We start from the raw sequence: 14,035 nt of genomic DNA, 5'->3' as shown, positions 1-14,035 counted from the left end.
GGTACTAGGGGGCTAAGCAGCTTGCCCAGGGACCCACTACGTGTCAGAGGTCAGACCTGACCCTGGGTCTGCCTGTATCTGAGCCCAGCTCTCTAGTTCCTACACTACATCCGCCCTCTGTGTATTTTTAAATTTTATTCTTTATGACTTTAACTTTGAACAGTAATAAAAACAACTTGCATTTGAAACTCTTTGAAATTTTTTTAAATGACTATAATCATACAAATCTGTAACAACTTAGGTCCTTCCTCCTATCTTATCTCTTTCCTTTCCCTTAAAGTTTATCTCTTTTCATTCTCTGTAGCTGGTGTACATGCTCACCAGTTTTGTGTCCTTATTTACTATTTTTTCTACATAAATTTTTCCATATTTCTGTGGAGTTTTTTGTGGGGGGAGGGGCAGTCAGAGTTAAGTGACTTGCCTAGGGTCACACAAGCAGTAAGTATCTGAGGCTGGTTTTGAACTCTGGTCCTCTTGACTTCAGGGTTGATGCTCTAGGCCAGCATGCCACCTAGCTTCCCCATCATATTTATTTATATTTTTCCAAGTAGTCATTCTTTGTTGTGTTTGACTTCAACCTTCACTTTCTTTTTTTTTAAATTTATTTATTTTTAGTTTTCGACGTCCATTTCCACAAGATTTTGAGTTCCAAATTTTCTCCCCATCTCTCCTCTCCCCTATCCCGAAACACCATGCATTCTGATTACCCTTTCCCCCAATCTGCTCTCCCTTCTATCACACCCCTCCCTTCCCTTATCCCCATCTTCTCTCTTTTTTTGTAGGGCAAGATAGATTTCTGTACCCCATTACCTATATTTCTTATTTCCCAGTTATATGCAAAAACAATTCTCAACATTCATTCCTTAAACTTTGAGTTCCAACTTCTCTCCCTTTCTCCTTCCCCACCCATCCCCACTGAGAAGGCAAGCAATTCAATATAGGCTATACATGTGTAGTTTTGCTAAAGACTTCCATAATAGTCATGCTGTATAAAACTAACTATATTTCCCTTCATCCTACCCTGTCCTACATTTATTCTATTCTCTCTTTTGATCTTGTCCCTTCCCTAAAGTGTTTACTTCTAATTACTCCCTTCTCCCATTTGCCCTCCCTTCTATGATCCCCCTCTCCTCACTTATCCCCTTCTTCCCTCCTTTCCTATAGTGTAAGATAGATTTTCATACCAAATTGAATGAGCATGTTATTCCCTCCTTAAGCCAAATGTGATGAGAGTAAGCTTCACTTTTCCCCTCTCACCTCCCCTTTTTCTCCCCCCATTGAAAAGCTTTTTCTTGACTCTTTTTTGAGAGATAATTTGCCCCATTCTATTTCTCCCTTTCTTTTCCCAATATATTCCTCTCACACCTTAATTTTATTTTTTTAGATATCATCCCTTCCTATTCAACTCATCCTGTACCTTCTGTGTGACCCTGGGCAAGTCACTTAATTTCTGTTTGCTTCAGTTTCTTCACTGATAAAATGGGAATGATAATGGCACCTACCTACCAGGGTTGTTTTGAAGTTCAAATCAGATATTTGACAATTACTTATACATTACTTACATTACATTATATGTATATAATCCCTCCAACTACCCAAACACTGAGAAAAGTTTCAAGAGTTACAGATATTATCTTTCCATGTAGGAATGTAAACAGTTCGACTTTAGTAAGTCCCTTATGATTTCTCTTTCCTGTATACCTTTTCATGCCTCTCTTGATTCTTGTGTTTGAAAGTCAAATTTTCTATTGAGCTCTGGTCTTTTTATCAAGAATGCTTGAAAGTTCTCTATTTCATTGAATGACCATTTTTCCCCTGAAGTATTATACTCAGTTTTGCTGGGAAGGTGATTCTTGGTTTTAATCCTAGTTCCTTTGACTTCAGGAATATCATATTCCAAGCCCTTCGATCCCTTAATGTAGAAGCTACTAGATCTTGTGTTATCCTGATTGTATTTCCACAATACTTGAATTGTTTCTTTCTGGTTGCTTGCAATATTTTCTCTTTGACCTAGGAACTCTGCAATTTGGCTACAACATTCCTAGGAGTTTTTCTATTCAGATCTCTTTCAGGAGGTGATTGGTGAATTCTTTCAATATTTATTTTACCCTCTGGTTCTAGAATCTCAGGGCAGTTTTCCTTGATAATTTCATGAAAGATGATGGTTAGGTTCTTTTTTTTGATCAAGGCTTTCAGGTAGTCCCATAATTTTTAAATTGTCTCCTGGATCTATTTTCCAGGTCACCTGTTTTTCCAATGAGAGATTTCACATTGTCTTCTATTTTTTCATTCTTTTGGTTTTGTTTTGTAATTTCTTGGTTTCTCATAAAGTCATTAGCTTCCATCTGCTCCATTCTAATTTTTAAAGAACTATTTTCTTCAAAACCTCCTTTTCCATTTGGCTAATTCTGCTCTTTAAAGCATTCTTCTCCTCATTGGCTTTTTGGGCCTCTTTTGCCATTTGGGTTAGTCTATTTTTAAAGGTGTTAATTTCTTCAGCATTTTTTTGGGTCTCCTTTAACAAGCTGTTGACTTGCTTTTCATGATTTTCTTGCGTCACTCTCATTTCTCTTCCCAATTTTTCCTCCACCTCTCTTACTTGATTTTCAAAATTCTTTTTGAGCTCTTCCATGGCCTGAGAACATTACATATTTATTTTGGAGGTTTTGGATGCAGAAGCCTTGACTTCTTCTGATGGCCAAGCTGGGACATGAGGCAAGAGGGGAATGTGTTGGGATACTTCTATCAGTGAGCACAGATATTCCCTCATCTCTTCCTCTCCATCAACTTCACTTTCCTCATTTGCAAAATGAAAGAGTCAGACCAGATCTCTAAAGGCAATTCTAGTCCTCAATTTGTTAAGTAATGAACTATGTACATGCTGTAAGCTCCCTAAAGGAGCTTTAGGTGCCTACTGTAGCTCCTAGAACATAGTAGGTGCTTAGTAACCACTTGTTGACAAGGTGATTGGTTGAGTGAAGGGTGAGGTGTAGAACCAGTTGATGTAGGAAGGGCTAGAGGTAGAAAGAGACTTAGGTGCCCACTGGAAGCAGAGCTAGGGATGTTTTTTTGGTCTAGCCAGTTTTGTGAGACTGATCACCTATGCTCTAGGTAGCTAGCTCAGTGGCACCATAGTGCAGAGCACTCTGGTCCTGGAGTCAGGAAGACCTGAGTTCAAATCCTGCCTCAGACATTTACTAGCTGTGTGGCCCTGGGCAAGTCACTTAATCTCTGTTTGCTTCAGTTTCTTCACTGATAAAATGGGAATGATAATGGCACCTACCTACCAGGGTTGTTTTGAAGTTCAAATCATATTTGCCAATTACTCTATGCAGTGCCTGGCATACAGTAGGTGCTGTATAAATGCTAATTGTCTCCCCAGCTCTTCTTGTTCCTCCACCATCTCTCTTCTATCTCTTGTCATCCCACAGCTGCCTCCATCTTCTCTCTGAAGGAAATTCAGCTCCAGAAGGATCCAGGTTATCGGGGCCTAACCTTCCAGCATTCAGGTAATGTTCCTCATTCCTCCTCCAGCTCTGTTCCCCACTGGGGAGGCAGTTGTGATCCATGATATGTCCTCTGGGAATACTCTGTCTGGAGGAAGAGTACACCCTATGTAGATTCCCCATCCATCTAATGGCAATTCACAGAGTCTTCTAAACAGTAGCATGTCTAAAGTTAAAAGGAAGTAGGTTGGTTTCTCTGATCTCCTTTCCAAAGTCCTTCCTCTCTTTCCACATGTTCATCCTTTCCTCAATTTCTCTTTGTGCTAGACACTAAATCGATCTCTCCTCTTCCAACAGAGTGAACCTCACCCGGTAGGGCTCCCAATCTGATACTGTCTAACAAGAATACAGTAAGACACTCTCTGTCAGTAAACATACTAGAGCCCCTCTGGAGAAGCTCACTTGGTAGTTTGATCCCCTTAGCCCTCCAGAGAGGTCAGTGCCCTTGGGTAGTTCCTGGAGCAAATTATCTTCCCTCCTCCTCCTTCATTAAATTGCTTTCACTAACAAAGATCCAATTTGCTGTCAGTCCCCCTTATCCCAGGGCCTGGGGTCTCATTTTGAGAATAAGTTTTCATTTTCTTGAGTCCAGGTTCCTTGCTGATTTCACCCTCTGTTTCTCTCCCTGTTCTGTCTTGCAGGTCGTGGGAAAAACCGAAGGCAAAGCATCTTCTGAGCTGGATGTCCCTATCCCCACACCACAGGCTTTGAGAGTGATGAGACACGCCCAGCACAATTGTCCGGGGCTAGGGTTGGGGCCCTAGAATGGTCTAGAGAGAACTGGGGGCCCCAGCAGGATGGGGGGAAAGTCCATTAGCCCTGTTGGCTCCTGGTGTGTTCCCTCCCCTTCCTTCCAAAAAATCTTTCCTGGGGGTGCTGAGTCCTGGCTCCACCCCAAGCTTCTTCTTCCCAGCCCCTGGAGCCTGAGCACCCTGGTTTGTAAGGCCATCTTCAAGGTGGGAGACCCAAGCTCCAGCCTGGCAGGCCAGGCCAGGAAGAGAGAAAAGAAAGAATGTGCCAGGATTCTTCCATCTGTGTTCAGGCTGGGGGAGGATGGAATGTCCTGACTGGAGCCCTGGCAGGCTTCTATTCTCCATCTGTCCTGGGCTGTACAAGGCCTCTCTGACCAGGCCAACTTTGGCTGATACCCCTGACGCAGGCAGGGCCAACTGTATGCACACTCCTGCTGGCTCATTGGCACCTGCCTTGCCAGCCTCTGTGGGAGGCATGGAATAGCTTCCCTTAGTCCCTGACAGTTTTTTTTTCTTTTATCCTCCTACGGTTAGAGAAAGGGATGTCCTAATCTCCCCAGGACCTTAAAATCCTGGGCACTTGTCTCTGTGCCAAAGGTCCTTGTTCCCTAACCTCCACCAGCTTCTCTCTCCAGCCTCGGGGGGAGCTGGTACCCTCAGCCATGACAGGAGGGTTTCAGTGCCTGGGTACCCCCAAATCCCTTCTCTCCCCATCCCTACCCCCCACCAGGCTGCATTAGCTCTGCCTCCAAGGCTTTTTGCTTCCCCCCTTTCTGGTAGCCCTGTTACCCTGACCAGGTATAGTGCCCATTGGCCTCCACTGGATGGCACCTCCCTCTAATACCAAATATAGTAAGAGACTGGGCTGATGGTGCCCGTTTCTTCCTGCCTGCTCCACTCCAGCCCCAGTGAGTTTGAATGGAACCTCCTTAAACTGAAGGGTGGTAGAGAGCTTATTGTTTCCAGAAAGTCTTCTTCCACTGCTCTTGTCCCCTGTGGGCCATCTTTCACCTTCCTTTCTCAACAGCCCTACCTATATTTAGCATCAGAATATGAGTATCTGATCCTGCCTGTCCCATACCGTCTGCTGACGGGGAAGAATTAACCTGGAAGAAACCAGGTTAATCCTGGTCTCTGTGTCTTTTGGAGCCAGCGTCCCTTCTGCGCCATCACCCTTCATTAGCTCATTCTATTCTGCAATATCTGGTATTGCTCTACCTGTCCACAGTACCAAGCCAACTCTGGGTGTGGTGCTGTGTTTAAGCCCCTGACCATCTTCATTGTATATGTCTGCCCCAGGGGACCTGACTAGTGGTAGGGAGCAGTCATGGGAATGAGAAGGGTGTCCTTAACATAGTCTCTATGAAGAGGTCCTGCCCTCTTCCTACCAACATCTCCCTGCCACTAAGGCCAGTTATTTCCCCCCAAGAGCAACCTAAACTTAGAACACTTTTTTTAGAAGAAGTAGATAGACTTTGTGCCAGGGATGCACTACCCCCCCCCCCACCCCATTTCCCCAGTCCAAGTCTTTTATTCTCTGCACCCCTAATTCCAGGGACATACTTCATCATCCCACCTCTGTGCCACATGAGGTATTAAGAACCACCCTCCATATCCCTGAATTCCCATCACCAACTCCTTGCTCCACCAAAGGACCAGCCCCTTTGAGCCATGTTTCTCCTTCCTTGCTTCTCCCCAGAGAGAGGACCTGGGGGCTACCCCTTACCTCCTCCCTCCCTGAACTGTACTGTGAACATCTGTCTCCTGTGACTCAGTGCAAAGATAGATAATCTATTTAACTCATCTTGTACAAAAAGAAGCTAATGATCCCTAGAAGATGAGGTGATTTTTTAGCAGGTTGATTCCAAAGAAAGGGGAAAGGTATGTGAGTGTGTGAAGAGTGTGGGTAGGTGTCAGGGTCTATGCCGGCATTGTCATCTTTTTTTATTTTAATAGAAAGTTTGATTTTTTGTTCCCTGACACCTTGACCTGATATATTGTGATTGCAACCAAGCAAAGGGCCAGAAATAAATCATCCAAGTCTGAAGTGGGTGTGATTGTTTGGAAAACTAGAAAGAGAGGAATAACAAGGTCTGGGTCATTGCTCATTGTGTGAAGGCCATTCATTCGGTAGCAATTATGAATAAGGATTGGGTTGGGAACTACAATGAACTTACAGTCTAATGGGGGAAGGGAGAAATAGCACAAATAACTTATGGTATTAGGGAAGATGGGTCAGAGAAGACCTAAGAGACCATTTAGACCTATCTATTTGTTTTACAACTGAGGAAAATGGCACCCAGGCAGGCTAAATGATTTACCCAAGGTCATACAGGTCGTAAGTGTCAGAGCTGGGATTTTAACTCAGGTCTTCAAGACACCAGAACCCAATGCTCCTTCCATTATACCATAATGCCTTGCTTTCCTCCATCTATCTGGTATTCACTTCTCTTTTTACATATAGTCTATGAACAAATGTTTATTAAATTTCTACTATGTACAGAGCTATCTTCTAGGTACTGGGTATAGAAGGACAAAAATTAAATAATGCCTGCCTTCATGGTACTTAACGTTCTACTCAGGAGAAAAGAACACAGATAAATACAGGGTTGTGAGATGAGAGAATATGAATAACTGAAGAGATGTGACACTCTCACTGAACTTTGAAGGATCAAAGCTAGAGGTCACAGCCCAACCCTTTCTTTTTATAGTTTGGGAAATTTTGACCTAAAGAATCATTTGCCTGAAGTCATGAAGGTTATCATATGGCAGGACTAGAATCTGAACTGAAAGTTCCTGGCTCCACACCCAGTGTTCTTTCCACTGCTCTAATGCTGTCTCATTGGTAGATGAGAATTCTGGGGGAAAGATTTGGGGTAAGAGAGGGGAATGGTGTTTGATTAAGCAAAAACCCAGAGGTGGTAAACGGAATGTTTAGTTTGGGAAATGAGTTCAGTTTGGCCAGAATATCACCTAAGAAGGAAGTAAGGGTGATGTGAAATGAATCTAACAAGGGAGGCTAAAACTGGGTTATGGAGCCTCATAAGCCAAGCAAAAGACGTTGTAGTTTTTATCCAAGGGGTGATAACCACGGAATGTTTTTAAGCCAAGGTGATTGAGATGGTCACACCTTAGGAAAGTCATTGTGGCAGGTCTAGAGGGAGAGGAGGAGGAAGGAAGAACCCAGAAGCAGAGAAGGTGTTACATAGTCATGAGAGCTCAGAGGTCATCCAGTCCAACCCTTACCTGACCAAAGATCTCCTCTCCAAGGGGTCATCCAGCTTTGGCTTGAAGACCTCTAGTGAAGGGGAAATACCCCACTTCCTGCAGCCCATTCTGCCTTTGGATAATTCTAGAATTATTCACAAGTAGGTTTGGTGTTTTTTCCCCCTTGCAAAAAAAACACAAAACACTAAATTTGCATCTTTGTGCTTTCCACTCATTGTTACTAATTATTCCCTCTGGGGCTAAGCAGAACAATATTAATCTCTCTTCCAGATTTTATGGCTTATTCAAATATATGGAAATAGTTATCAAGTCCTTGCCATGTCTTCTCAATTAGGAATGTCCCCAGTCAAAAGAACTATAACCAAACAAGAGACAGGTTCACAGGAGGTAAAAGGGACAATTTTGATTACATAAAATTCTAAAAAATAATTTCACAAAGTCAGTGCAGCTAAATTAGACAAGAAGCAGGAAATTGGGTGCAAAATGTTCGCAGCAAGTTTCTCTGATATATAGGGAGTGCAGTGAAATTTATAAGAATAAGAGCCACTCCCCAATTGATAAATGGTTTTCAAAGGAAGAAATCCAAGCTATTGATGTCCACATGAAAAAAATGTTCTAAATCACTAATTAAGAAATGCAAATTAAAGCAATTCTAAAGTACCACCTCACACCTAGTAGATTGGCTGTTGATAAAGAAGGAAAATGACAAATGCCTTCCTGTGATCTTCAAATGACATGAACTTGAAGCCCTTCCCACTCTTCTATACCCAATCTAGTTCATCCAAGAGTCTTTCCTAAAACATGAAAACCAGAACTGAACACAATATAGATATGGTTATGACCAAGGAAGTGTATAGACTATCATCACCCTAGTTCTGGAGTCTCCCTTGTCCATCTCAGTGGAGCCCAACATCAAAATAGCTTTCTTTACTACTGTTATACACCACTGAGGCATACTGAATTTGTAATCCATTAAAAGAAAAAACATCTTTTCCACTGAATTGTGATGTCTAGCCATACCTCTGCAATGTTGTATTTGAAAAACTGATTTTTTAAACTTAAATATTGATTTTAACATTTCAGTTTGTTAGATTTAGCCCAATATCAGTATCATTTTGAATTGTGATCCTGTCATGAAGAACATTGACTATCAACTGCAAATCAAAGGATTGCTGCCTATCCTCTTACCTAAGTTACTGATAAAAAATATCAAACAACGCAGGACCAAAGAAAGACCCCTGAGTCAAATCATTCAACCATTAAATCAGTAAGCATTTGATAAGCATCTACTATGTTCCAAGCATTCTGGGGATACAAAGAAATGGGGAGGGGGGAGTATCTGTCCTCAAGTAGCTCACAGTCTAGTGGAGAGCTTAGGAAAACCTAGAAAATATCAAGGAGAAGAATAGATGCTCAACATAGCGTCAGAGGCTGCAGAGAGGTCGAGAAGGCTGAGGATTGAGAAAAGGTCATTGGACTTCGCCATTAAGAAGTCATTGGTAACTGGAGAGAGCAGTTACAATTGAATGAGGTTGGAAGCTAGACTGCAGAGAGTGAAGGAGAATGAGAGGAGAGAAAGTGGACGAATTGTAGAGATCCTTCACAAGGAGTTTAGCCACAAAAGAGCCAAGAGACAGAGGATGATAGCAAGGATGAATGGATCAAGTGAGAGGTTTTTGAGGGTGAGGGAGATGTGGGGATGTTTGTAGGCTTTAGGGAAGCAGCCAATAGACAAGGAGAGACTGAAGATAAGTGGGAGAGTGAGGATGATGAAGGAGACAAGCTGCTGGAGAAGACAATCTTCTCTGCAAGAATGAAATCATCCAGAGGAGAAGTAATGAAGGTCCGACCTAGGGTAAGCCAAGTAAAAAAAGTAACAGTCTTGGTAATAATGATTTGGTAGGGTGAAGGGAATGTGGTTGAGAGATGTGAAAGTAAAAGTGAACAGGACTTGGCAGTGAAAGGATATAATCACAGGTAACTGACTCTGGTTATGAATCTCAGTGACTAAGGAAATCATGGTGCCCTCAACAGCAAGGGAAGAGAGGTGAGATACAAGCTCCTTGAGTATGAGGACTTCTTTTCCCTTTCTTGTCACCAGTGCCTTGAATATAGTAGGTACTTAGAAAATGTGTGTTGATTTGAAAAAAATTAAGAAATACATGGTTTGAATTAAGAGATAAGGAGAGGTCCAAGCAAAGTACTAGAAGATATTTGAGGAGAGAAAAATATTTGAGGAAGGGGAAACAAGGAAACTAAGAAAGTAGCCTCTCAGTTGAATCTCAAAGAAAGGGAAGAACTTCGTTAATTTTTTTTTAAGGGGATTGAAGAATGAGAAATTCGGAAGAAGTGTGATCCATTCCAGAAATGGAGGATGCTGTTAGGAAATGCACAGAGATGGGAAGAACGGTGGTGGTGGTAATGATGATGATAAGATAATGATAAGTAGCTTTTTATATGGTGCTTTAACATTTGCAAAGCACTTTCCACTTTTATTTTATCCTTAAACAGCCCTAGGAGGTATGTGCAGTTATTATTCTCATTAGATGAGGAATCGGATGAAGAAATAGAGAAGACAGAAGTTAGTTGCCTTGCCCCGTATCACACAGGTAAGCACCTGAGGCCAAATTTGACCTCAGGTCTTCCAGACTCTAAGTCTAACACTCAGTCCAATGGGCAGGTATATAGCATGCTCAAGGTAGGGAGGTTTAAGGAAAGGCTGGATGTCAGGCTAAGGAGTTTGTGTTTCATGCTATGAGAAATTAGAGACAACCCTGTTTTTTCTAGAGTTAAAAATTGACCATGATGTTCAGACACATGTGGAGGCTGGATTGGAGGGAGGAGAGATATGATGCAAAAAGAGACGATTTCAATTGTTATGTTGAGAAAAGCCTCAAAAAAGGCATTGGGTGTTGGGTGATGGGAGGAAGGAGGAACAACCTCACTCAAACAAGCCTAGGGAATGGACCTGATTTCATTGAAACAGAGAACTCCCAAATGAAGAAATCCCTCCATCTACAAAAGACAGCTCCTTCTTTGACTAGGAGTCTCTGAGAATTGCCTATAACACCGAGCACTTGAACTGAGTTCTTCTTGGCCTGCTGTCTCCTACATTATCTTACTTCTCATTGAGATTGGGCAGGGATGGGGGCTACCAGTAAATGTTTAACCACCAACTTTCCAGGAAAAGTATGTAAGATACACTTTTCCATTTAGTCTGCATTTTAATATTTTCTTCATCTATTTCTTAAGTATAAATAATCAATAAAACAATAAATCAAGCCCTGATTTCAAGAGTTCAACTGCTGGCTCTCTCAAGGGGGTTAGAGTTGACTCCAGCACGCCCCTGGTGGAAGACACTAGATAAGTCAATGTGTCTTAGGTTTCAAAACCTCACTTATGACCCTGGAAAGGTGCGAATGGGCTTGAAGTATATTCACCACTGTGCTCTGGGGGGTCCCTTTCAAGGCAGTGGGCACTGGAGCCTAGCACTGCTGTGCTGCTCTATCAAGGAAGTTTGTATCAGTGGAGAAAACGCAAGGTTAGCAATTCAAAATACCTGGGCTCAAGTCTCAGAATACTCCTGGCCCAGTTCCACAGTCCTTTCTTAAGTCTCATGTCCCTTTCTGCCACAGAATCTCTTCCACATCTAACCATCCATCCTCTAATTGCCATAATCTAGGACTATGCAAATACACCTAAGAGAACATAATATAACAATCATAATATAATAGCTAGCTTTATATAGTGCTCACTCTGTAATTACTTTCTAATTATTTTATTTGATCCTTACAGCATCCCTGGGAGATAGGTGCTGTTATCATCCCCATTTTTCAGGTGAAGAAACTGAGGCAAACAGAGGCTAAGTGACTTGCCCAGGGTCACACAGCTAGTATGTGTCTGAGACTGGATTTGAACTTGGGTTTTCCTGACTCCAGGCCTGGTGTTCTATCCACAGAACTGAGGCAGCTATGTGGTGCAGTGGATAGAGCACCAGTACAGGAGTCAGGAGGACCTGAGTTCAAATCTCGCCTTAGACACTTGACACTAGCTGTGTGACCTTGGGCAAGTCACTTAACCCCAATTGCCTCATCCTGGGTCATCTCCAGTTATCCTGATGAATATCTGGTCACTGGATTCAGATGGCTGTGGAGGAGAAGTGAGGCTGGTGACCTGCACAGCCCTCCCTCACTCAAAACCAAGTCAAGTGCAAGTCATGTCATTAGTTCTCTGATGGCATGGTCTTTTTTGGCAACGAAGGACAAACACAAACAGACCCACAGAACCATCTATCTGGTAAAAGCTCATAATTGACAAGGAATAAAGTCAATGATGTGACTCCCCAGATATGGGTCTGCTGGAGGATATCATTTCTAGAAATGTAACTGTATCTTTCTCACACTTTCATGAAGAAGGAAGGCCCTTGATTCATATGTGCATCATTTTTACAAAGATTTTGAAAAGATGAGAAAGTAAGGTATGGCTTGGTACCAATATTAACTCAATCACCCTTATCTGGTGATAATAATGTCACAGATTTTACCAATTTGACATCTGTTTCTCTTTCAGATATCTTAAGAATTAATATCTCAAATATCTAAAAATGGTTACTTCCAAGACAGATCTCCTCTGTGTCCTCTGTACTTGGTCCAACTATTTTGTTTTTTTTTTTTATCGTCATTTCTACTCTTCATGCAGATCCATATGGGTCTGAGTTGTTAGACCCTGAATGTGGTGGTTCCAGTGTCACTGATAGAGAAGAGATTTTGTTATAGAAATCTTTATAGATCTTTGACATTTTTTATCTGTTATCTACTTTCCAATCACATACAACTATGTAGAAACAAGATCTATGCAGGATAAAGTGGAGGTAATCTTAGATGGAGGGTACTAAGATTAAGGACTGAGAAAGACTTCTTGAAGAAGGTATGATTTTAGCTTTAGCTGAGACTCGAAGGAAGCCAGGACATCTATGAGACAGAGATAAGGAAGGAGAGAATTCTAGGAATGAAGAAGAGTTGGTGAAAATGGTTAGAGTTAGGAAACAGAGGAGAAGCAAGGAGACTAATTTCATTGGATCACAGAGTACGTAGGAGTGAGTAAGGTATAAAAAGAATGGAAAGGTAGAAAGAGGTCGAGTTATAAAGGACTTTAAAAGCCAAATAGAAGGTTTTATATTTGATCCTAAAGAGAATATAGGGAACTACTAGAGTTTATTAAATGCCAGACCTGCATTTTGGGAAGATCACTTTGATAGCTGAGTGGAGAATGGACTGGAATGGGGAGAAACTTGAAGCAGGGAGACTAACCATCTGGCTATTGTAATAGTCCAGCAATGAGGTGATGAGGGTTCCAGGGTGTCAGAAGAGAGAATGGAGTATATTTGAAGAATGTTACAAAGTTAAAATCAACAGGACTTGGCAACAGGTTGTATATGTGAGGTAACAGAATGGAGAGTTGAGGATGACACCTAGGTTTCAGGCCTTAATGACTGGGAAGGTGGTGGTACCCTTGACAGTAATTGGGAAGTTATTAAGAGAGGTTTTAGGTGGAAAGATGAGCCAAGCTTGACATGTGCTGAGTTAAAGATGTCTATAAGACATTAAGACATCTTAAAGACGTTCAGTAGGCAGTTGGAGATGCAAGACTAGAAGTTGAGAAAGAGGGTTTAACAAATGGAACTAAAAATTATCTTCCAAATGATGATTATTAAATCCTTGAGAACTGATGAGATCACCAAGCTAAATAATGTAGAAGAGTTGTTGTTGTGTTCATCCTTCATTGCCAAAGAAGACCATGCCATCAGAGAAATAATGACATGACTTGCATTTGACTTTGTTTTGAGTGAGGGAAGGCTGTGCAAGGTCACCAGCCTCACTTCTCCTCCTGAGCCATCTGGATCCAGTGACCAGATATTCATCATGATGACTAGAGATGGCCCAGGATGCTGTTTCTCGCTCAGCCTGATTTAGTTATTTTTCTTTGCCTCATTAAAGGGGTCATCCCCTGATTACTTCTTAAATAGGCCTGTTCACTGAATGGGTGTTACCTCACCCTAAGTGAGTACCAAATAGGCCTTGGCCTAAAGGGGTCAAGGTTTCCCATTGCATCCTGGGCCATCCTCAGTCATTCTGATAAATACGTGGTCACTGGATCCAGATGGCTCAGGAGGAGAAGTGAGGCTGATGACTTTGCACAGCCCTCCCTCACTCAAAACAAAGGACAAACCTGTGAGTAGACCCAGCTACATTAATGGGGGCCTAGCTAGCTAAGTAACTCAGCACTTCCTCTACTGTCTGTCTCCCCTTCCCCTTCCTTCTCCTATCCAAAGGAAGATAAAATTGGATGGCCAGAGGATGCCCAGTTAACTTGAGGTTTACTGGCTAGATCCTTTCCTTTCCTTTCCCTTCATTTCTTTTCCTTTTCCTTCTTTTCTTTTCCTTTCCCAAAACCTTAAACCTACTGCACACTGAAGTCAATAGATTGTACCACATAGACCCCTGCCCAAGCTCCACTTAAGGGCTGTTTTCTGGACCTTCTGGACCCTCC

The 14,035-nt window shown here is 42.1% G+C and overlaps 1 protein-coding gene and 1 long non-coding RNA gene across 4 annotated transcripts in view; one reads left to right on the top strand and one right to left on the bottom strand.

Annotated features, from left to right (window-relative positions):
• Positions 1 to 6,305, top strand: part of CDK18 (cyclin dependent kinase 18) — a 48,712-nt gene extending 42,407 nt beyond the window's left edge. For all 3 annotated transcript variants that reach the window (XM_072648050.1, XM_072648051.1, XM_072648049.1), the window contains exons 15-16: positions 3,432 to 3,509; positions 4,148 to 6,305. In XM_072648050.1, coding sequence (XP_072504151.1) covers positions 3,432 to 3,509; positions 4,148 to 4,182 — 113 coding nt within the window. In that variant the 3' untranslated portion in view covers positions 4,183 to 6,305. The remainder of the gene's footprint in view (positions 1 to 3,431; positions 3,510 to 4,147) is intronic.
• Positions 1 to 14,035, bottom strand: part of LOC140529414 (uncharacterized) — a 52,949-nt gene that overhangs the window by 18,266 nt on the left and 20,648 nt on the right. The window lies entirely within an intron of this gene.

This window comes from Notamacropus eugenii, chromosome 2 (genome assembly GCF_028372415.1).
Source record: "Notamacropus eugenii isolate mMacEug1 chromosome 2, mMacEug1.pri_v2, whole genome shotgun sequence".
Taxonomy (NCBI): Eukaryota; Metazoa; Chordata; class Mammalia; order Diprotodontia; family Macropodidae; genus Notamacropus; species Notamacropus eugenii.
Note: the sequence above shows the minus strand (reverse complement) of the source record. Positions and strands in the feature narration are given on the sequence as shown.